The sequence below is a fragment of the Mastomys coucha genome, unplaced genomic scaffold (genome assembly GCF_008632895.1).
Source record: "Mastomys coucha isolate ucsf_1 unplaced genomic scaffold, UCSF_Mcou_1 pScaffold4, whole genome shotgun sequence".
In the NCBI taxonomy this organism is placed as follows: domain Eukaryota; kingdom Metazoa; phylum Chordata; class Mammalia; order Rodentia; family Muridae; genus Mastomys; species Mastomys coucha.
This window is the reverse complement of record NW_022196910.1, coordinates 42,109,190-42,132,671: the sequence shown is the minus strand read 5'-3', so window position 1 is coordinate 42,132,671 and position 23,482 is coordinate 42,109,190. Positions and strand designations below refer to the sequence as shown.

The 23,482-nt window shown below is 40.9% G+C and overlaps 1 protein-coding gene across 5 annotated transcripts in view; it reads left to right on the top strand.

Annotated features, from left to right (window-relative positions):
• Tph2 (tryptophan hydroxylase 2) overlaps positions 1-18,315 on the top strand; it is a 114,829-nt gene extending 96,514 nt beyond the window's left edge. For 3 of the 5 annotated variants that reach the window (XM_031350086.1, XM_031350085.1, XM_031350083.1), the window contains exons 10-11: positions 8,926-9,059; positions 9,190-10,385. In XM_031350086.1, the coding sequence (XP_031205946.1) occupies positions 8,926-9,059; positions 9,190-9,364 (309 nt within the window). In that variant the 3' untranslated portion in view covers positions 9,365-10,385. Of the gene's footprint in view, positions 1-3,899; positions 4,030-8,925; positions 9,060-9,189; positions 10,386-18,227 lie in introns of those variants that run through there. The other 2 variants (XR_004112909.1, XM_031350087.1) reach the window with 2 other exon arrangements.
• Positions 18,316-23,482: the final 5,167 nt, after the last annotated feature.

Here is a 23,482-nt window from a genome sequence, read left to right as displayed (position 1 = left end):
TTTTACTTGTCAAAGAGGAATGGAAGATTATTCCATCTTCTCCAAAATTAATGTATGTTAAAATACTTGTTCACTAGCTAGGCAATGGTGGTGTATGCCTTTAATCCTTGCACCCAGGAGGCAGAGGCACACAGATCTCTGAGCTTGAGGCCAGCCTGGTCTGCAGAGAGAATCCCTGTTTCCAAAAACAGCAGTAACAACCACCAAAAAACATTTGTGCATATTAAAAGTTTAAAAGAAAACAAACTGAATAAGAGTAGCATCAAGGAGACATGTTATATGAATTAGTGATGCTTAAAATTTTTTTTCCTTAAATAGTAAAATGATCATTTATTTAGAAATGGTAGGCTCTGGAGTATTCTGATAATTTTGACAGTCTAGTAAGTTTTGATGCATTTAGAAGGCAATAGGATGTATAATCTGGAAATCATACTGAAAATAACTTAATCTTGCTTTGATTATTCAGACTAGGATCAGGATTATGGACCAGCTTAAGGTGTTCTCTTCAGAATCAATTGCTGTAGTATCATACAATTGGGAATGCGTTGTTACTGGAATGTTTTGCTTATTTGTATTCACAAAAGATGCAATCTCACTGCAGTTTTATAACTTCAATAATTAGATAATTTATTCATTCCTAAAAACCTTCCCTTACAGCGTGGCATACATTGTGCCAGATACTGGGGATCCAAAGGCAGAGAGTGATGAAGCACATGGATCCAAAGAGAATAACACAACTTATCAAACTCTTAAATGGAGTTAAGGATTTTTGTACATATTAACTCAGACCTCAGAGGAACACACCACCATTATTGTTAGTGATGAGACAGCTGAGAGTTTACAGGCATTACAAGACTTGCCTAAGTCACAAAGCTAATGTACTAGAGCCAGCCCCAAATGCAGTCAGGGTAGACTGCAGTATCAGCGCTCTAGATTCAACAGCCTGAGGCTCTCACCATCCAGGACTTGACATCTAGTGCCAGATAAACAACCAAGCAGATAATAGAAAAAGTGTGACAACTGTGTCTAGCACATCCCGGGCCATGCTTGAGAAGGCTTTCTGAGGGGGATCCTGCTGCTCGCTGTGAGGCTTGAACCAGGAGTGGGTATTAGGAAAGGAGAGGATGCACAGATGAGCAATGGACCAAGGGAGTGAGTAACAAACAGCTGGACTACAGTTAAAGCCCTGCACAGCTGGGCAGCTGAATGAGGCTGGGTGTGGCTGGGATAAAAGATAATGCTCAAAACAACAAACACTTGGTATAATGTGATAAACATTTGCAAGTATTCTCCACTGTGTGTGTTTGTGTGTACACATTCCACAGCACATGTGTGGTCAGAAAGTAACTTTGCAAAATTGATTCTCTCCTTCTACTGTGTGGTTCTGAGGATTAAATTCAGGTTGGTAGGGACACATAGCAAGCCCCTTTATCTGCTGAACCATTTTTCTGGTTCTTAAAAGATGGTCAATAATAGTATAGTTAGTGTTAATCTTAATTCACTGGCCAAAACCTACAGCAACAATATGACATGATTCCCTATAAGACCCTACTGTCTAAGACTGCTTCTTGGTTCCCCTGAAAAACTCAGAAAACAAAACTCCTGAGCTACATCTATTTACATTCCCTTCAGAGGGTTTATAAATTATTCCAGATACAAAAGAAACAAATCTCTCTCATGGCTCCCAACTTTTGACAGGGTCTCTTGGTCTGGTTAATGAGGCATGTATAGGCAGCACTGGGGTGAATCTGTTGTTTTTGTTTTTACTGGTGTGGACAGAATCATCCAGAAATGGAAATCAGCTAGAGATATGTACAGCAAAGGGCATTGTCTGCCGAGCAGCTTCATGTTCAGGTCCATCACCTCTGGACATTAGCATTCTTCCATTCTCAGATTTCAACACTCCAGTGTCCCCATGATTGCTGTTTTGGACCGTTTTTACAATTTAGATGTTCATTGCATAAGAAATACCTTCTAACTGTTCACAGAGAAAACAGACCACTGGCATTTTCTTTAGCAGCCCCTGTCTGTCTTGCTCCTGTAAGTGTCCAGAACATTTCACAGCTCATTTAAATACTTAACAATTATATTTGTGTGTGTTTGTATGTGCGTGTATGCATGTGCACATGAGTGCAGGTGCTCCCAGGATCCAGAAGAAGATCCCTAGGTGGTCAAATATATATATATATGTATATATATATTTGAAGAAAGATATTATAATCCTAGATCCAATGTAGGGATGATTTTTTTAGTAGCACCCCTGCACACACATAAGATCATAAATAAAATCAAGTGAGATATACATGTATATATAAATAAAAATCAAGTGATATTTCAGAGACAGAAATAAGGCAAATATGAGAAAGTTTACAAAAATGGGCATAAATTTTATTAAACTCTATACTTAATATGATGGCTGACATGCTGGGAGGAACTCCAGAAGCCTGTGAAGGTGGGGCTTTTCTACATGTCTCATCACTGCAGAGAACAGTTAACCATGAGCTATGTCATCTGGAAAATCAACTTTGAAGAGCATATTGAGAACAGGGTAACTGAATCCTTCTACCAACCGCCTAGCACGTGTCTTCCATGTCACCCTTTCCCTCCCCATTCTGCAATTGATCTAACAGTGCAACCATTATTTTTTCATTCATTACTTCCTTGTTTATTCATTCATTTTCTTCAACACTCCCCAAAGTTGATGGTCTGAGTTGTGAGAAACAGAGTCGTGTAGGGAAGGCCCAAGAAAGGGATTAATTAGTATGTTACAGAACCAACAGTGAAGGCTGTCCACTTTGGGAGGGGTATGAGTTATTTTCCCTTGTTACCTTATGGAGCAACATCAGGGAGGAAAGGTTTCATTTGGTTCTCAGGTTCCAGGGAAACGGTACATCATCTGGAGAAGGCAAGCGTCTAGTGACTCTGGGGGAGGGAGATGGTGGTTATACATCACTCCATACCTCACAAGCTGACTCAGAAGCAAGAACAGTGCTAGGCTGCAACTCTCGGTGCAGCAATTCACTTCCTCCATCTAGGCTCCAACACCAGAAAGCTCCATCCCTCCCAATTCGTGCCACCACTGGAAACCAAGTGTTGAAATGTAGGAGCCTATGGAGGCACACTGTACATCACACTATGATAGGTGGCAAAGAACTGATTGTTAATGATGAAATGTGAGTCTTGCCTTGAAAAAAAATTAATCTACTTCAAATGCAAAAAAGGTACTTCCTACTTCCTTTCATGGGAAAGGTGAGTTCTAGCTCTTTCTTCAGGGCAAGGATTTGGCGGCTTAAGTCTCTAAGGTAATTGCTGGAATACTGCATACAAATATATCTCCTTTGTGTTTCAGGTTTAAGCAAATTTGAGGACCTCTTTTTGGCTTTGGTTTTAGGATGTCCTCAGATGGTGAATTATTATTCTATTAATCAGCATTCTCCAAACAGCTCTCTATTTATTACAATCATTTGTATTTATTGCCACTTCCAGCAGTGCTGGGAAGTGGTCAGAATTACTGCCAGGCTGTGGAGAAAAGCCTCGCGGGCCTCGCAGACTTTCTGAGGTTACCTGGAAGGTCAGTGTTGTTGCTGGAGTGAGGACACTGAACTCCAGTGGCACATGCCTCCTTTTCCCATTCTTTCCCTTTCTTGAAGGAAGGCCTGTTAATAATGACAGAGTAAATGCTAGAGGACCGAAGGGTAGAAACTCCTGAGCTGTGTCCACTGAAGAAGGAGGTTGTTCCCTTGCCCATGAATCTTATTCAAACCAAGAAAGCCTCATATCACTGAGGAATATTAAGTGTGAGGAACCATTGCTGAGCTTGGCAATAGAGATACTGATCCAACATAGGGATGGCTTTAATTAATAGCATTATCATAATCCCTCTGTAAACTTCTCTGCAGTTTCAAATGAACTACAAGGATATATATTACATTGAGATACTTTATACTGTTGTAACTGTTGGCCTGATGTTGGTCGCTCTGTTGCCAGATGCTTTGGAATCCACAATTCATATCGTGTCTGGTTAAAACCGTGAGTATCCAAGTGAGGTTTAAAGAGCTATTACTTACATGCCTGCATAGTTCATGTATACATAATCAAACTTACCTATTTGTTGTTGGGCTGATATGGGAAAAGATGACTGTGGTGTGAACACAGGAGTATCTGCACTGGGATGTGAACATAGGAGTCCTTGCAAAACCTTACTTGAATTCTAGGACCCAAACTACTTATAAATCTGACTTTGCACCTGAGATTTTTTTTCTCCAAATTTAACCAGTCCTAATATAGAGAGTGAGAATAACAGGTTTACATCTACAATAGTTGAAATAATACTTCTGTGTTACTGTAGAAATGGGTGTCTGAGAGGAAGAAAGATATCAAGCTGTTGAGCCAGAGAAGCCGCTACTGCAGTTTGAGTCTTACAAGTCTCATACCTGGGGCCATTCTTTCTTTACAGGTTCTGGACCTCTGAGGGTGAGGGAAGAAATGCTTACCAGGCAGCACATACAATCTTCTCTGGACTGAATAAGGGATGATAACTAAATATGTTGAGCACATCCCATGATAGCCATTTGCATGCATTTCTCATTTAATTCTGACCCTCACCTTGGGCTATAGAGTCCATTAGGTTCCCCAAACTGTACAGGAAGGAATGGAACCAAATTTAATCTCCAAGATTAAGATGTAGGCTCTGAATTGTCTTATATTATTATCTATCAGCAACTGGAAAATTTTGATGTCAAAAAGATATTGACCAATACCAAGTAACTGGTCTTTAGCAGTCAAGGACCAATAGGAAAGGCAGTGTTAGTCAATATACACTAGCAAAGTGCTCAGTGTTTATAGGTCTTGTTAAAATTATACTGCAAGAAGATTCTTAGATTCACGTAGGTCAGACTTTTTATCTTTGCTACAGAGGAAACTGCAGCTCATTTTGGGATACTTCCTCATTTGGCATTGCGCTGTTACTGGGCGATATTTTTTTTCTCCAGTTCTTGTCTTCTTGAATGGAAGAATTCAGTAGAGAAACAGTTAGATCAAGTAGAAGTTTATTTAACAAAAAAGTGTAGATACTCCAAAGAGAGAGCGGAACAGGAGACCTCAAAGGGAGAAACGGAAGGGAGAGTTATGGATCAATTTCTTCAGAAACTTTGATGAATATTTATTAATCTCCTTTAAGGTGTTTTCTTCCCATGATCTTAAAAAGACTGGAAGTGGGTGGGAGTTTCAAAACCGTGATGCAAATGACATTATGCAGAAGCCAGCATCTTTTGAAGATATGGAATCTTTGTTAGTGTACATATGAGGCAACCGTACAGATTTTCTGGGGGCTTTAGTCTCTGAGATAGCAACAGGAGCTTAACTATAGCTTTCAAGATGCTTAAATCACAAAGGGGCATTTGGACCATCAGGAAACACAGCTTCTGAGGGTCAGCTACAATCTTTCTAGGTTATTTCATAGCTAACTCTGTGCCTATCCAGGCTTAATATGTCTAGATTCTTGACATGGTTGCATTGAGAAGCCAGGAGTTCTGGTTCCAGTTGTATACCCCTGTTTTTAGCACTATGGGAAAAACCAAAAGGGTTCTTTTAGAGCAGCGCTTCTCAACCTGTGGGTCTTCACCCCTTTGGGGGTTTCAATAACTGTTTCATAGGGGTCACATATGAAATATCCTACATTATGATTCATAATAATAGCAAAATTACAGTTATGAAGTTACAATGAAAATAATGTTGTGGTTGGGGATAATCAACAATGAGGAACTATATTAAAGGATCAGAGAGCTAGAAAGGTTGAAAACCATGGTTACAGAGTGTTCAGACAGGAGCAGATGACTTAAATATTCTTGCACATTTGCGATGGTTTGAGCATTATAGAGCTCTCTATAGAAAAATCAAATTCATTTTTGAATACTCTAAGGCTTCAGAAGGTCAACACTTCAGAGAGGATTCACCATAGAGTCTCTCTGGGACATCAAAAAACTTAGACAGTGTTCAGAGGCCTCTTCCATGACATACAGGGGAGAACATAGGAGCTGTTTCCCCAAAGTGAGGTGACTTACAAGTAGAGAGATAGACTCAAGAAACCTAGGTGGTCAATGGCTTTTTGTGTTGATGGAGACATGGATGCTCTTTTGCATCTCTTGGAACACATGGGAGCATTCAGACATGGCGTCCTCATGGGCAGCCTGGATGTTGCTGTCAGTCACCACAAGGGTGAGCTTGTTGTTAGGTGGATGAGACTTTAAGCACAGGCATTTCACTCACAGGCTCCCTCAACTCCAGACTCTTATTTTTCAGGCTAATCCATGACTATTGTTAGTGATCTCACATTCATTAATAGACAAGAGGTAGTTCTGCCTTCATGCTTCATGAGTGGAGAGGACTCTATAAACCAGATTATCATATACAGTTCCTGAGAATTAAATCATAGTTTTGAACATTTAAAACAGTAAACTTTCTGCGGGTCTATGTAGTGCTTTCCTGTAATCCCCATGCTTGGGAAGCTGAGGCAAGAAGATAGTGCTGGCCAGCCTGAGCTACATAGTGAAACCTGACTTAAAAAAACCCAACAACAACTAACCAGTCAACTAACCTACCAACCAATCAATTAACCAACCAACCAACCAACTGAACAACAACAAAGTCCAGCCAACTCCCAATTTTCACTTAAGTATTATATTGGCTAAGTGCCATATGTATAACCTAGTGGTCTTTGCCTTAAAGGATAAGCTGTGTACTCAGTGGGTTTTCTCCTGTGAAGTCTAAGGCAGGGCGCCCTGACCTCTGAGGATTTTCTTGATCTACTCTAATCCTCTTTTCCTGCTAAAATGAATGAATGAAGACATCTGGAGAGTCAGTGAACTAACCATGTGATGAATGTTTCAAAGTCTAGACCGTTTTCAGTCATTGTCATTTGAGTACACACACTGTGCAGGTACCCTGTGCACACACTGACTGGTTGCTAACATCTTCTAGAGGCTTTGGAGATGGGTGGGAGTCACTGATGAGTTTCATTTCCTTTCGTGCTTGTCCTTAACTCTGTGAAAAGTGTTTGGCTCAGCAGAGATGTCCCAAGGATGCACAGCTTAATTGTTCTTAAAGTCTTTGCTGCTACCAGTCTGCCTCTGCCTCCCAGGACAGGGAAGAGAGTAGGAAGATTGAGGATACTGAGTCAATCAGTGTCCTTCCTTCCACATACCAATGGATGAATGGACAATTTGAGTAAGACACATCAGTTAAATGTAATCACAGTGTATGGCTGCAATGAAAGCAACTTCTAATTCTGAAAGCCACAGCCAGCAGGAAGCCAGTTCTTCTCCAAGGGGCAATAGCTCTCATCAGAAGACATTTTCCTTTGTAAAACTGTAAAGCTGTTTGGAAAATGCGGATAGGATTTATTGGTGATGTGGAACCAAACTGCCCTGATGTTCACTGTGCTGTGCCGAGTCCTGTGAAAGAGTGTTTGTAGGTGTAATGACCTTCTGCTTCAGAATGAAGTTGTTCTGTAGGACAGGAAAAGAATGAGCTCACCCTGAAGGTCTTCCACGTCCTCTACACTCCATGATCCATATTTGCATTGATCTTGATCTGGACAACAGGATTTTGTGTAAAACAAATTATGAGCCATTTGTCCCCTTCTGTTCGTGTTGGTATGGCTTCTCAATTGTGTTTCCAAACACGGAAGACCACAGCCTTCCCTACCAAGGGCTGTAAAGAATTGTGTGCACTTTGAAATTGTTAGAGGGAATGCACTAAGAATATTGATGAGGGAGGGCATTGGTTTGAATGTTTTTAAGAGATTCTCACTCTTTTCTTGGGAAGGCAAAGATGGAAAGAAATACTTTGGATGGGCAAATAGATGCATGAGCATGTTGAATACAGCCTCTGTGTTTTAATACTCAGCACAAGGCAATTTCTGCTACCCCCTTCTCCTTCTATTTCAGTGGAACTACCTCTTAAGAACAAAATCTACAGTAGTATCATTCAAAAACACTTATGTCAGAGTCACCTTGGTTGTTTTTAAAATACTCATTTCTGGATTTCATCTAGACTTATAAGATAGAAGGAAGGCCTAGGTATCTGCAGCGTCCATTAAGAGTCTAGAAACAGGCAGGTGGCACATGGTAAGAAATGACCATTAACTTTTAACATCACTGAATTTATCTTGAACACATAGTCATTCAGGATTCCTTACTGTTCTTAGTGCCAGGCATGTGGTGAGCTAAATGGAGTCATTGATGGCTCAAAGAGTAATTATACTGGCTTTCCTGGTTTTCTAATGTTTGCTTTGGGTTTAAGTATAACTATTAATACTGGTTCTTCACATCCCCACCAGCAATATTTATTTGCTATGCATTGCTCTACTGTACTTTGTCGAAGGTGAATGAATACTTTGTAAGCACTCTTCAATATGCAGGCCCACCCCATTTCTCTGTTGATACACAGTACCTGGCTTCAAAATGTCTCCCAACGAGTCTACAAATAATTGAGTGAGAGTCTCAATTACCTCTCCACGCAGGTAATTATTACTTCTGCCATTTAAGTGAAATTTCAGTACATTGCTTATAGAAACACATTTAGGAGCATATTTCTGCTGTACCTGCTTCTATTGATAGGGTAGATTTAAAATTCCATTTGTGTCAGGGGATAGTGCTAAACTGTCCTTCTGCACAAATTTGGCTGATAGTATATGAAATATTAGATGAGCTCATTTTTCTCCCTCAACCTCTGTAAGAGATGTAAAAAAGCAAAACAAACAAGCAAACCTCTTCCCTAGCACCCAGTTTGCCTGTCACAGAGAGGGTTCTATGTCTGTGGTAGGCACTGAGGAGTTCTGTGGCTCCCTGAGCTAGGGAGTGTGCTGCTTTGGCACATTGGAAGCCTCTTTATGGTCTTGAATGAGTTCTGTGGTATGTTTTGCAGCATGCTCTTTCCGACAAGGCACATGTAAAAGCCTTTGACCCAAAGACAACCTGCTTGCAGGAATGCCTGATCACCACCTTCCAGGATGCTTACTTTGTTTCAGAAAGTTTTGAAGAGGCCAAAGAAAAGATGAGGTGAACTTGCTTTTCTTCCTTCTATAGAAAGTAACCTTTAAATGTCTCTGGCTGCTCCTTCTGTCTGTCTCTCTGTTTCGCGTATCCATGGTGTTGATTGTGTTTCCTTCTATTCTTGTTTATTCTACAGGGACTTTGCAAAGTCAATTACCCGTCCCTTCTCGGTGTACTTCAACCCCTACACACAGAGCATTGAAATTCTGAAAGACACCAGAAGTATTGAGAACGTGGTGCAGGACCTGCGCAGTGATTTGAACACAGTGTGCGACGCCTTGAACAAAATGAACCAATATCTGGGGATTTGATGCTTAGAACCAGTGTTATTGCCAGCATGAGCTCTTGGGGGCGTAGCAGCAATGCAGTCAATGTTACCCAACATCAACAACTTTCTGTGTCATGGTTGGCTAGTAAGCATGCAATTCTGTATGTCCATACCTCTGTGTAATTTAATTCACAAAAATGCTCTAAGGAACCCATTTAGATAACCACTCACCATTTGAGAGACTGTGATCCTATTTGGACATTTCAAGTAGAGCTGACATTTCTGATTAGCAAACAAACCATAACTTAAGCAAACTGTGTCTTTAAAAGTTGTAACAAATGTTCCTCACACAATGCCATTTGGTGAGTTGTTGACCTTTTCTTCCTTGGACCTGAGACTCCTCTGTGTTCATTACATAAAATGAAAATAGTTGGGAGGTGGTTTCTATTTTCAATAGTATTGGTGTTATTTGAGATAAACTAGAGTTGCTCTAAGCTTCATATCACAGCAACAAAAGATTTAATATTCTACTTCAGAAGCTGTTCAGAAACACAGTGGTTGGGATGAATCTGGACTGAGTGTTCAGACAATGCAAGAAAATAAAAATTTTGATAAACAGGATATATAGATTGTACTAACCTTGCTGAAACCAATTTGTGGCAAGCATCCTGAAGTGCTTTTGGAAGGAAACACTTGAACAAAGAATATTCAGAAAGCTTAAACAGAAGGGATGAAACCCTTGGAACTGTGAATGTATCATTAGAATAAAGTGAATTATCATTGCAAGCATTTGACTCCTTTTGCTTAGACCAAGAACCCCAAATCCCACAGGAATGTAAATACCACCTCTGATTCCAAAGAGTTGGAAATGGAGTCATAGAGAAACAAAGGGATTTGCTTCAGTTAAGTCTGGTGAGATGTGCTGTGGTCATAATCCACTGCCCTTTTATGTTGGACTTCCGACAAGTCTCTTGTAGTGTACATGCATGTTTATGTATTGACACAGAAAGAAAATTAATGCTTATAAAACTAATGCTTCTCAATAAACAGAATCTTGCTCACAACAGGGTATCTCTTATTTCATCTCACAGCTCAAATCCAGGCTCCATCTATGGGGAGGGGTCTATTTTCTCAAAGTCTGGGCAACTCTGGGTAAACAATAGTGATTTGCTATCAATTTCTGGTGGTCCTTGCTTTCAAAGACAAAAAACAAACAAACACAACCCCCACCCCAACCCCTCAAAAACAAACAAGTGTCTAAGTGAGCAAATGAAAACCTGCTGAATCAGTTAATTTAATTATCTTCTAAAGGATTGCCTCACCACCTAATTTTGCTTCTTTTGGGAAATAGTAGAGGGGCTGGACAGAGTGGGAAGGGTAGGAGTGAGAGGTATAGAAAAACGAGATGCTTTTATGTTAGTGTATTGGTTACTTTTCTATTCCTGTGATAAAACACTATGACCAAGGCAAGTTATAAAAGAAAATATTAGATTAACTTCCACAGAGTTAAATGATGGGGGACAAAGGAATAGGTAGGGGAGGGGGAGAGCAGCTGAGAGATCACATCTCAAACAATGAGCAGGAGGCCGAGAATGGTGTGAGTACATTGAACAAAACTTGCTCCCAGGGATATACCTTCTCCCACGAGGCAAAACTTTTTAAAATATTTATTGATTCACTTTAATTCCCAATATCAGCCCCCCTCCAAGTACTTTCTCACACAGATCCTCCCCCATGCACCCCTCTCCTTTGAGAAGGGGGAGCCCCCTCCCCCCCAGCACATCCAGTCACTGCACATCCTTTACCACTGAGGCCAGAGAAAGCAGCCCAGTTGGGAAGACAGGACAGACAGGCAACAGATTCAAGGACAGACTCCCCCAATCCCAGTTGTTGGGGGACCCACATCAAGATCAAGCTGTACATCTGCTACATACATGTGCAGGGAAGGGAGGAGCTAGGTCCAGCCCTCAAGCATCCAGGTTAATTGACTCTGTTGGTCTTCATGTGGAGTCCCTGTACTCTTTGGGCCCCTTAGTTCTTTCCCCAACTCTTCCCCTAAGATTCCCTGAGCTCCATCTAATGTTTGGCTGTGGGTCTTTGTTTCTCTTTCCATTGGCTGCTGAGTGGAACCTCTCAGAGCACAGCTATGCTAGGCTCCTGTCTGCAAGCATACTAGAGTATCATTAATAATGTCGGGGATTGGTCCTTGCCCATGGGATGCATCTCAATTTGGACCAGTCATTGGTCGGCCATTCCCTCTGTCTCTGCTCTATTCTTAATAGCTCCAAACAGTCATTAACTGTAGACCAAGTATTCAAAGAGACAAGTGTTACCTAAATCACTCTACTAGCCTCCTTGGTGCACATATACTCATGGCCATATCATAAGTCATTTAATTTAACCTTAAAATGCCTCATAGTCTTTTAGTCTCAACACTGTTCAAAAGTCCAAAATCTAAAAGTCTTTTCTGAGACACACCTACTATAGAATCATAGGATAAATTATAATGTACAATGGTTACAAATATACATTAACATTCCAAAAGGGAAGATTCTGGGGGTATGGTGAAACAATCCTGGGTCAGCAATGCCAATGAATACCCAGCAGGGAAACTCCAAATCTTGTAGCTCCATTTTTGATGCCAGAGGACTTACATGGCCCTGTCCTTCCTGTGTTGTTGCCTGCATCATACTTCCCTCTCCTAAGGTGGCTTCACTCCTTGTCTGCAGCTTTCCTTGGCAGATGCCTCACAGCTCTGGCATCTTTAACATCTTGGGGTCTCCAACTCAATCCAGATTTCACTTTCACAGCTTCATCCAATGGCCTTTCATGGCCTCCATGAAGGGACATCCCTGCCACAGACAGACATCTCCTGGCCTCCATGTCCATCTGTTACCTTGGGAGGGAGATTTCACAATCCCTTTACTTATTTATTAGTCATGACTTTAAATCCAGTGCCACAGGGATGAGGCTGCCAAGTCTGGCTACTTGCTGGAATGGAGCCTGGGCTCCTTGAACCACATTTGCAGCAGCTTCTGTTTGTTGTTCCTTCTTAGGAGCAGACAATTCCTTAAGCCACATTCATTACAAGTTGGAGGCTTAGCTGAGTCTGGTGTTGCTCTGAGGGTATTTTCCCTTTTTTACAATGCAGATTTGGTTCTTACTATTAGAGCTAATCTCTTAACAGTTAACAAGCTTTAGCTGTAGCATTGAGCTTGCCAGTGTCCTCTTCATCCTGAAACTGTACAGTTTTCCATTTCTTTCTGCCCTGCTTGCTCTCTTTCATGGTGTACCCACATGAGAGTGATTATTCACAACTACATAACAGAATCAACATCAGGCTGTCTTGAAATGCCCTCCTCTAAAGAAATTAGTCTAGTGCTTTTAAATTTAGCCTCAGGCAAGTTCTTAGGACAGAGTGAAAGGCAACTCATTATTTGCCAGAATATTACAGGAATGTTTTCTAGACCAGTTGCTAATATTGTTCCTATCAGAATCCTCTTGAGCTGGGCCTCCACAGTCCACATAGCTCTCAGCACTACCATCTTCCAAGCTTCTTTTAGGATAGACCATTAAGCTCCATTTACATCTCTCAGCCACTTTTCTAGTGCAAAGTTCCAAAGCCACGTACATTGCTCAAACAAACAGCTAAAACAAAACAAAACAAAAACCCCACAACAACATCACCATCTGCATGGTCAGACCTGTCACTGTAGCACCTCATTCCTGGTACCAATTTCTGTATTAGGTACTTCTCTGTGCTGTGATAAAACACTATGGCCAAGGCAACTTATATAATACATTGCCTAATTAATTGAGTTGAACACATGGGGGGCTCACATCTTAAACTACATGCAGGAGGCACAGAGTATATTAGGATTGGCAGGAGGTTTTTGGAGCTACAAAGCCCCCCCCCCCCCCCATGGCATGACTCCTACAACAAGGCCACACACTTCCTTCCCAAACAATTCCACCAACTGGGGACCATGCATTCAAACATATGAACCCATGTGTGTGGGGGGGAGGGCAAGTCTCATTCAAGCCAACACAGTTAGAAACCTGTTGGATTGGAGCCTTGAGCAATTTACAAGGATTTCCCATTAGTAGCACATAACACACAATTTAAAATCAATTCGGATTTTTATCTGTTAGGGGACCTGTTATTGTTCAGATAACTTAGCTCTTGATATACGGAAAAGAAACATAAGAAAGTTCAAATATGCATCAGCCAGAGGCCAAACTAAGATGAAAATTCAGGGTCTGAGAGTGGATCTCTTAGCTTATTGGCAGAGTAGTTGCTTAGCAAGTGTGAGTGAGGGCTTAGGCTCAATCTATAGTGCCACAAAACAAAAACCAAAGCAAAATAAACACACCAAGACCACCACTACCACCACCACCACCAACAACAACCAAAAACCTCCCACAGTATAATAAACAACTAAAGCACAGAAGAATAAGAATTTCCAGAATCTTGAATGTTGAATTGAACATTGGTTCCATAGCAATAGAAACCTGCCCCCTTTGGAAGCATCCTTGGAACAGCTGAGTTCTTATGAAGATGTTTGGTCTACAGAATGTGAGCATCCTGTAGCTTGTTCGCTGCTCTAGGTGAAGGCTGAAGTGTCTTGGGGAGTTATTTGTTGTGGAGAAATGATCAGACAAACAGGACACCAAGTCAAAAAGTTCTAGAGTGATCAAGTAGCTGTAGATTTTAATAGTTTTATAGATCCATTGCTATACTTTCTCATACTTATCTTACGAGATCTAAAAGACCCTGAATATTTCCTAATAAATTACAACCCAGAATAATCTTCTGGAACAATAAACTCTAAAATATTTAGAGGAAGTTGCTGAGCTTTCTTGGAGGAGAAAATTGGCTATGGAATCCTAAATGTCTTCCATCCTTGCTGGTTCTGTGATTGAGTATCACTTCCAACACAAATCCTGGGGAGTGCTGCCCTATGCTATATGACTAAAACCCAACAGACAAGCAATAGCCATAAGTGGGCAGTGAACTGTTTGCTTGAACCGCTGTAAAAGGACAACTTCTTAGTCAAATGTACTTGAGAGGGAATTATATTTAATTGTAAACAAGTCCCCTAGACAAAAATAACATTTGAAGTGTCTTCTGCTTGGCTGGTTGTGAAATCTTGAGGTTTTTTTTTTTTTTTTTAAATACGTGTAAGAAGAACCTATTCTGTTTCAAAAATAGAAGAGCTGCGAAGTAAGCAGGCTTTCCCACAGAGTTTACATAGGTGCCACACGAGGAGGAGAAATTAAATGATGCTTTTTAGATTTGTTCGCCATTCAAAATAGCAGTAATCATGGCTTTCACCCATGGTTTTCATTTGTTGTGAGCATTTAACATGTAAATGCCATTACAGCTAATGGTGGGAAAAATCCTATAAAATTTAATAGCCATTCTAGGAGAAGTATTGGCTGAAAAAGTCCTCAGGTGGAAATAGTGCGGCAAACTGATCCCAGGCATCCTCCTGTCATGTCTGATACCTGCTCTGTGCAACCATTTGTCTCAATTATGCCTCGTGACTTTAGGCTAAATTAAGTAGATCCAAGGGCAATTATAAATTTAAAGACCCTTGCGCACTGTCATCTCATCGTGAGTCATCACTTCGTTTTGGCATTGCTTCTGACTTCTATAATCAGCTAATCAGAAATCAACGGATATTTCATAGCAAAATCAAGTTTCTTATGTGTTACTATTTGTAAGAGATAGGCAAAAAATATCTGACTAGTATAGGCTTAATTTTGAACATTTTTTGAACATTATTGGACAGATAGGGTATCTAGTGTATCCCTGACTAATCTGTTTACTTGATCCAGTAAAAATGCAGCGTACGATATGTACATTTACCTCTTAAAAGTAGGAAAGTTTGACTAGAGCGTTAGTACTTTCTAACACATTAGTGGAAGTGTTGCGGCGTGGGTTTCTAGCTCAGTCTCATATGTTTACTGTGTAATTTAGAAATAATGCTTTAGAGTGACTCTATATCTGTGCTTGTCTAACTTGCACAATAGTAAATGGGCCTGATCCTAATAAATGTAAAATATTGGAACATTTACCAACATAAAGAGTCTAAAATGATAAAAAAAGAGAGTGCTTTAATGTAGAAGAAAATAGAAATACAAAGTCTCATTTTCATATGGAGTCATGGCTCACATCACCTCATTGTCTTCATTCGAGGAAGAAAACATTAACACGAGATGCGGTTGTCCTCCCATTCATTTGATCTAATTTCCAACTTGCAGAGCAGCAAGGCACTGAGGCTTACTCTTGAGAACCTTGTTTGACTTACAATGAAAAAGAAAGTAGCCTAGAGTTTTCTGATGTGCTTTAGACTTTTTCCCCCTTTTTTCTTCTTCAGTTTCCAGAGACAGTGTCTTAGTTTGAAAAAAAAAAAAAAAAAGATTCTGTAGATTGCCATGCCATGTTGTAGGAAGAAGCAAGAGAATTAACATTGGGTCCCGGCTATTCAACATTAGGTTTGTGTATTTTTCAAAATAACTGGCGAAACATGACTGGTGATTTTTTAAAATGCTATTTAGTATCTCAAAACATTTTTTCATTGGCTTAGAGCATACCAGGATGTATTTAGGGCATGGGGATGAAGTGGGGAATCAGGCAGAGGAGGGTTATAGCCACTTCAAGTTTTCATTTTGGTGGGAAAGACACGGGTAAGAAAACAACCCGTGGGATTTGAAATGATGACACCTCTTATGAAGAAAGTAATCACTGTGATCTGAGAAAAAGCAGTGGGGTTTCTGTAATATCCTGTGTCTGTTGTAAAGAGAAGTATCTTTGATGAGGGGTAAGAACTATACTTACATGTGGGTATAAGGACAGATATTTGGAGTGTAGTTGGGGATTATGTTTGTTTAGTGAAGTGGTGGTTACGTCTTCTCCAAGATATATTATTTCACTATCCCTAGGCCAGATTCCAGTAGCAGGCATGCTTTTCCTCTTGGTGAGCTGGTCTTAAGTGCAATCAGAGAGCTGATGGTTACTGCCAATGTATGTGTACCACTACCACACCCTTAGGGTTATTGCATCATCCTTGTTCATAGTGGTTCATAGGTGTCATAGCTGGGTTGGGCTATTGGTTGCTTTTCTCCTTTGGAAGCTTGCATGACTGTTATAGAAAACAACACAAATCAAAATGCAGAGTTGTGAGTCCAAGTCTTAATGGATATATCTACAAAACAATCCTGTACCTAAGGCTTAAGGAATGTTGTAGGAGAACGGAAGAGAAGATTCTAAGAGCCAGGCGATCAAGGAGTTTGCTGAGAGACTCTGGCTCCTAGTAATTTCAGAAGCTACACCTGTAAAGTCTCACTAGCATGACTGCTTAAACACGGCCTAAACGAGAGCCAAATAAAGCCAACAATACACATACCAAAGTGGACTTTCGTATGTACAAAGGGCAAAGGTCACAAGGCCTCAATCCTACATAAAAGAACTACAGGCAACTAAGAAACTAAGTAGCAGAAATAGCATTTCAGTGGGAGGAGCATGCTTATTGGTTATTCAAATGGTCAGCCCTGAAAACATACAAGTAACACAATACAGATTGAACAGGTTATATGCATTACATACATATATGTATGACACACACATGTGTAACATCAAACAATAAAAAGGAGGCCATGAACTTGAAAGAGAGGAAGGAAAGGCATGTGAGGAAGGAATATTAAGTAATGTAGGGCAGTAGTCTGTTAAGACGGGTTTACCTGTAGATGATATTGGACCCAGAATGTGTTATCAAAAGCCAGGAAGGAAGAAGCCATGAATAGAGAGCATACCACGAGGGGAATGCAGTCAGGTGACTGGAGTGGAATAATGGGTAAATGGAATCAGTGTGAGCTAAGGTGGAATTCCAAAGCAGTTAGGGGACACTCTTAAGGCACTGTCACGGCTGTCCGACTGGAAGGAAGACAGAGGCAAGATGTACTTTCTATGAGGAGGTTACTGACACTTCTGCGTGGAACTCAATTGGCATGGGAATAAGAATCCAAACACCAAGACCAATTAGGAGATCATTGGAGCATTGTGTTCTGCAGAGCCAGTATCTGGCTGGATCTAAGTTCAAGACTGATGTGGTGGGTGAGAAGCCCCAGATGAAATGGTAGCAATTGGTACCTAGGTTAGTTCTCTTTTGGTTGAAAAATCATTTATCCAATAAGATCTTTTGTTGTTATCAAATTCTTGAAATGTCCACAAAACAACCCATCATTGAAATTTCCCAGGACAGCACTTAGATAAGCTGGAATGGAAAAAAGATATATTCCTTATGAAGTCCAAAGACACCAATGACAGAATATGAAGTCAAAATTGGTTATTGTTGAGAAATATGGATGGTACCGATCCTTTATCTCCAGGCAAAGTACATATCACATAGAGTCTATCCACCCTTGGTGTTTCTACAGGAGTGTAGATGATTTGTTAAATCTATTTCTACATTTCCCACTGCCTTCTGTCTCTCGTATGCATATTTTACACACTCTACAGAGGGCTCACTTGCTGAGTTCCTCCTCTCTCCAAGAAGGATGAGTCTGGTGTAGCAGCTGGAAGTATATTTCCTTCTTTGGGAAGATTGCAGCGAGCCTGATGTTCAACCCAAGGGCATCTGTGGTTGTGGTGCCTGCAAACAGCATTCTCATAACCCAGGCTGGATACAGTTTTTATAATTGAACAACAAAGGCATCTGGCAGATGTGGGCAGGGTAATTTGAAAGCTAGATGGCACAGAGAAATCAAGTTCATTTTTTGTCAAAATCAAATCTTTAAAGAAAAATCGACACAAAGTTAACCCCTATATTTAGTTCGAGAAAGACAATTTTAATTTACAGGAAGGTGATGCAAATATCCTGATCCCCTTCTATCTCCTCTAGGTTCCTTCAGCCTCGGATTCACTTCTTAGCCTGTTCACTTCCATGGAACCAGCAAGATGCTGACTCAGGAGCTGATTAGTCCCAAAGGTTTGCAAGCCACTGAACATATCTAATGTATAACTTGCCCAACTTTAGTGAGCAACTAACTTCACAGACGTTAATGAGGCCAATTATTGGCAACTGAATTCGAAGCAAAGAACATATTAGCCTTGCCACTATAGTAGTTATTTGTTTGTCAGGATTGATCGAGGCAAACTTCCTTTTGATCATTACATCTGATTGATCACTGCTCATGACATTATGAAAGAATGAGGTTCCCAAATCCAATAGCTACTGGGAAGAAAAATTTCTACCTTGCAAGGGCAGAACACATTTCCCTATCCCATTTCAGTGCGAAAGCCTAGCCATTAAAATGGAATAGATCCTAATTAGTCTCTTTACAAATCTCTAAAACTTTCGGTCTTTCTGGTAGAGCAGACCTTAAAAAGAAGCCCAAATTCTTCCCTTGCCCACGTAGAGTCAATATCAAAGAAAATAACTTGCATGGTAATACTTACTGCCAGAAATGAATGCAGACAGAGCAATCCTGATTTGAAGTGGCATTGGAAAGTATAATTTGATTCACCCAGCCAAATGATTACTGCAAGTACAGATCATCAGCACGGCCCACTCCAGGACATTTGAATTGGTGATCAGCTGACAGCTAATTGCCAGCCTGAGTTTGCCTCTTGTGCTACTGCCTAGAAACAGAGGGGGAAAAAAAAAACCCCTATTACTCCTGCAGACTTCTAGCCTAGATGGAGGCCTTTTCCATGTTGGAAATATGTATATTTAGGTGGTTGTCTCTTTCCTTGTACCACCCAGTTGTAGTTGACCCAGCTCCCTGCCTTCTTTGTCCAATAACTACATCCTCATTTCTTGGAGAACTCACGGCAATGTCTTTGTTCTAACTTTCATATGGTGGCTGCAGTAAATTGCATGAGCAAAGGCAATATGGGGAGGAAAGGGTTTATTTGGCTTATACTTCTTCAGGATAGTCTATTGTCTAGAGAATCCAGGGCAGGAGTTCAAGGCAGGAACCTGGAGTCAGGAACTGAAGCTTAAGCCATGGAGAAACACTGCTGCCCACTGGCTTGCTCCCATTGCTTGCTCAGCTTGCAACCAGGGACCACCTGCCCATGGAGCATTGTGTGTGGGAGTAGCACCTTCCACAATGGGTTGAGACCTCCCACATCAACCAGTAACCAAGGAAATATCCCACAGATGAATCTGATGGAGTCCGTTTCTCCAACTGAAGTTCCTTCTTCCCAAGTGACATTAGTTTGCATTAAATTGACAACATCTAACCAACATACTTCTTGTCTCAGCCTCCAGATGGCAGGTTTATGTCATCACACCTGGCTTTGTATTTTATTTTTGTGATTCCCACCTCATACCTTTGGTAAGGCTGATTCTATCACTTAACTCTAGCTTTTGACCAGAGTTTGGTTTATGGGTTATGTTCTGTTTACAATGAAGGATTCAAGGGTGGTCATCCTCTGAGTTGAGCCGACTAGAGCCCTTGAGAAAGAAATGTGCTTTCTTCTGTGAGGTAAGGGTGGCAGCCTGAGTCTGCATCTTACACAGACATCCACAGAGAGAAAGTAGGACCAGTAGTAAAAGGCCCTAAAATATAATAAATGTAATATGATATAATATGATATAATATAATATAATTATGACATTCTTCTCTCCCTTTCATTCCTCCAACCCACCCTTTCACCCCTCCTTGCTCTCTTTCAAATTCATGATCTTTGAATTTTATTACATAGATAAAATACACACACACACACACACACACACACACACGTTACTAAATATAACTTGCTTGGTCTGTCTAGTGTTACTTGTATGTATATTTTCATGGATGACTGTTACTGAATGTTTTAGCAACACTGTCAGGTTCATAGATGGACCTGAGCTGTGCATTTGGAGTTACAAAGTCTATGAGCCCTTTCTCCCCTCCTCTCATTTTCCTGCTCACATTGCCCTGCTCACTTCTGATACTGGCAATGGGAATGGAATGTGCTAACACAGGATCAAAGGTTAACACAGGGTGCAATGCAAACAATTTTGGGTTCCTTTCTTCACCTATCCCTCCTTGGTTCTGGGAACTGCAGCTTCCTTGTAAAGTTCTAGCATCCCTTTGGCTTGATCCAAGTATGTGCAGTCCAGACTGCATATTCTGCTCTAGCTCTGAGAATGAGGAGACTTCCAGTAAGACACAGACAGCCGAGCTTCAGCTCAGGGGAAGTGTTTTACTGGGCCATAGGTGGCAACTTGAGATTCAGTTTGTAGATTATTGATCTGTTCCATGGAAAGGGAATATCAAAGTAACTGAACATAAACTGAGAGGCAGCTTAATAACAGGGTACATCTTTTATTGTTGTTCTTCACTGTGGTTTTTCCTTAGGATCGACCATCCTTAAATCAACACTCTCCCAGTGCTGGGACATGACCGACCCAGTTGATAAAGGGTTTTCTACCTAAGCACAAGAACCTGGGTCCTATCTGCAGCACCTGTAGAAAAGCTGAATGAATACCACAGAGAGAGGAGGGTCCTTGGAAGCCACTGTCCAGTCAGCCGAGTATAAGTGATGAGCTCCTGCTTTATTGAGGACTGGAGTGTGATTGAGATAGAGACCCAACATTAATGTCTGGCCTCCTCATGCATGTGCATACATGTGCATGCTTATCTCCCATTCATGCAAATTCCCCTCTCCTTCCCCTCTAAATGCTCTCCCAGAGCATGGTAAATAGAACATGGACTTCAAAATCAGGTAAACAGAAGTTCAAATTCTTCTTTATTTTGTTTTGACTGCTAACTCAGTGGCCACAGTAGATTTATTGACACTTTCCAAGCTTCTATTTAGTTTTCTGGAAAATGGGAATGAGTATAGATCATGTTTGAGGAATTATCTTAAAAGCTAATTGTATAATTAGTCACTGGTCACTAAATGGTAGGGTTACTTTTGAGAAATGCTTTGTTAGGAAATTTCATCATTGTGTGACTATTCCAGAGTGTATTCATGTGAATGTAAATGGTCGAGGTTGATAACTTGATGTGGTTCGCCAGAGCAATCAAGAAATATGGTAAACACAAGATGGGTGTGAGTCCACTGACAAGCACAGTGTGATGATGTAGTGTTTACAGCCACCTCTCTCTCTCTTTTTTTTAATGGGAATGCCCTTTCCTTAGTTAGCCTTTGCTGTCAACTTTACTCAAAGAGTGTTAACTGGAGGATTGCCTCAATCAGATTGCTTGTGGGAATGCCTGTGGAGGCATTTTATTAATTGTGAATTAATGTAGGGAAGCCCAGACCACTGTGGGCAGTCTATCAAAGCTATACTGTGTTCATCTATATAATAAAACTAACTGAGCAAGCCAGAAATCAGCGTTCCTCTATGGCATGTGCTTTAGCCTTTGCTTACCCTCCTACTCTGGCTTCCCTTGGTGAGGGATTGTAACCTATAAGAATGAACTTTTTCCTCTCTGAGTTGCTTTTGGTCATGGTATATATTAGTTACTCTTCTACTGCTGTGATAAAACATCATGACTGTGGTGGTTTGTATATGCTCAGCCCAGGGTGTGGCCCTGTTAGAAGATGTGGCCCTGTTGGAGTAGGTGTGCCACTGTGGGTGTGGGCTTTAAGACCCTCATCCTAGCTGACTGGAAACCAGTATTCTGTTAGCAGCTTTCAGATGAAGATGTCTCTCAGCTCCTCCTGCACCATGCTTGCCTAGATGCTGCCATGCTCCCACCTTGATGATAATGGACTGAACTTCTAAACCTGTCAACAGCCCCAATTAAATGTTTTTCTTATAAGAACCACCTTGGTCATGGTGTCTGTTCACAGCTGTAAAACCATAACTAAGACAATGACCTAGCCAACTTATAGGAAATTGGGTTTATTTGGGCTTACAATTTCAAGAGGACAGGAGTCTATCACATCTCAGCAGGGAAGTGTGGCAGCAGAAAGGCTTGGTAGTGTGACCTGAAATTTAGGGCTTACATCCTGAAGTACAAGCACAAGGTTTTAAAATCTCAAAGCCTGCTTCCAGTGGTTCACTTCTTCCTAGATCACAGTTTCAATGCCCCCAAATAGTGCTGCCAACTAGGGACCAATACTTCAAATGCCCAAGACTATGGGGGGATGTTGATTATTCAAACCATCACACTCCTGCACCACAGGCTGATGGCCACAGCATAATGCAAAATGCATTTAAACTAATTTCAAAAGTTTTTTATTCCCCACAGTTTCTTATTCTCAGCACTGTTTAAGAATAAAAGCACAAAGTCTTTTCTAAAAATCAAGACAGTCTTTCATAGTAATCCCCTTTAAGATAAGAAAATTAAATTATATACTTCCAATGTATAATAGCACAGAATATGCATTACCATTTCAAAAGAGGGGGATGGGGGCATAGTGAGGAAATACTACAAAGACTGAAACTCAGTAGGGTAAACTCCATATCCTGTAGCTTTATGTCTGGTGTCAGAGGGCTTAGGTGTGTGTCTCTCTCTCTAGCTTTTCTGCCTCAAACATCTTTCTCTCTCTTTTGGGATGATTCTACTCTCTGTGTGCAGATCTCCTTGGCAGATGTCTTACAGCTCTGTAATCTCCAATATCATGGAGTCTCCAACTCAACGCAGGGTTCACTTCATACCTTCACAAAATGTACTCTCAAGGCTTTCATACAGAGCAACACTCCCACATGTTTCCTGGTCTCAACAGCTCTCAGAAGTGAACCCTTTACTCATGTATCTCTCGGGATTCTAAAGATAGAGCTGTGTGTAAAACATTTCCAAATTTGGCTATAACCTTGGAGTATGCTCTGGCCTCCTTGAGCCACATTAGGAAGAACTTTTGTTTGTGGAGCCTTTGTGGGAGCAGAAAGTTCCTTTCACAATTTGGAAATTTATCTGGGTTGGGTCTTGCCCTCACCTACGGTCACTCTGATGCCTGTTCTTGGTTGTCAACTTGACTAAATCTTGAACTTACTGAAACACAAATGGCTGGGTACACCTGTGAAGAATTTTTCTTAATTAAATAATTTGAAGTGGGGAGATCTTCTTTTAGTGCAGATCTTTTGAGGTGAGAAGATCTGCCTTTAATCTTGCACACCTTCTGATAGCAGCCTCTATGGGACATGGAAGAAGGAAGCTTTTGTTCTTTGCCTGCTTGCTTTCATTCCCACTGGCAAGTCTAGTTTTT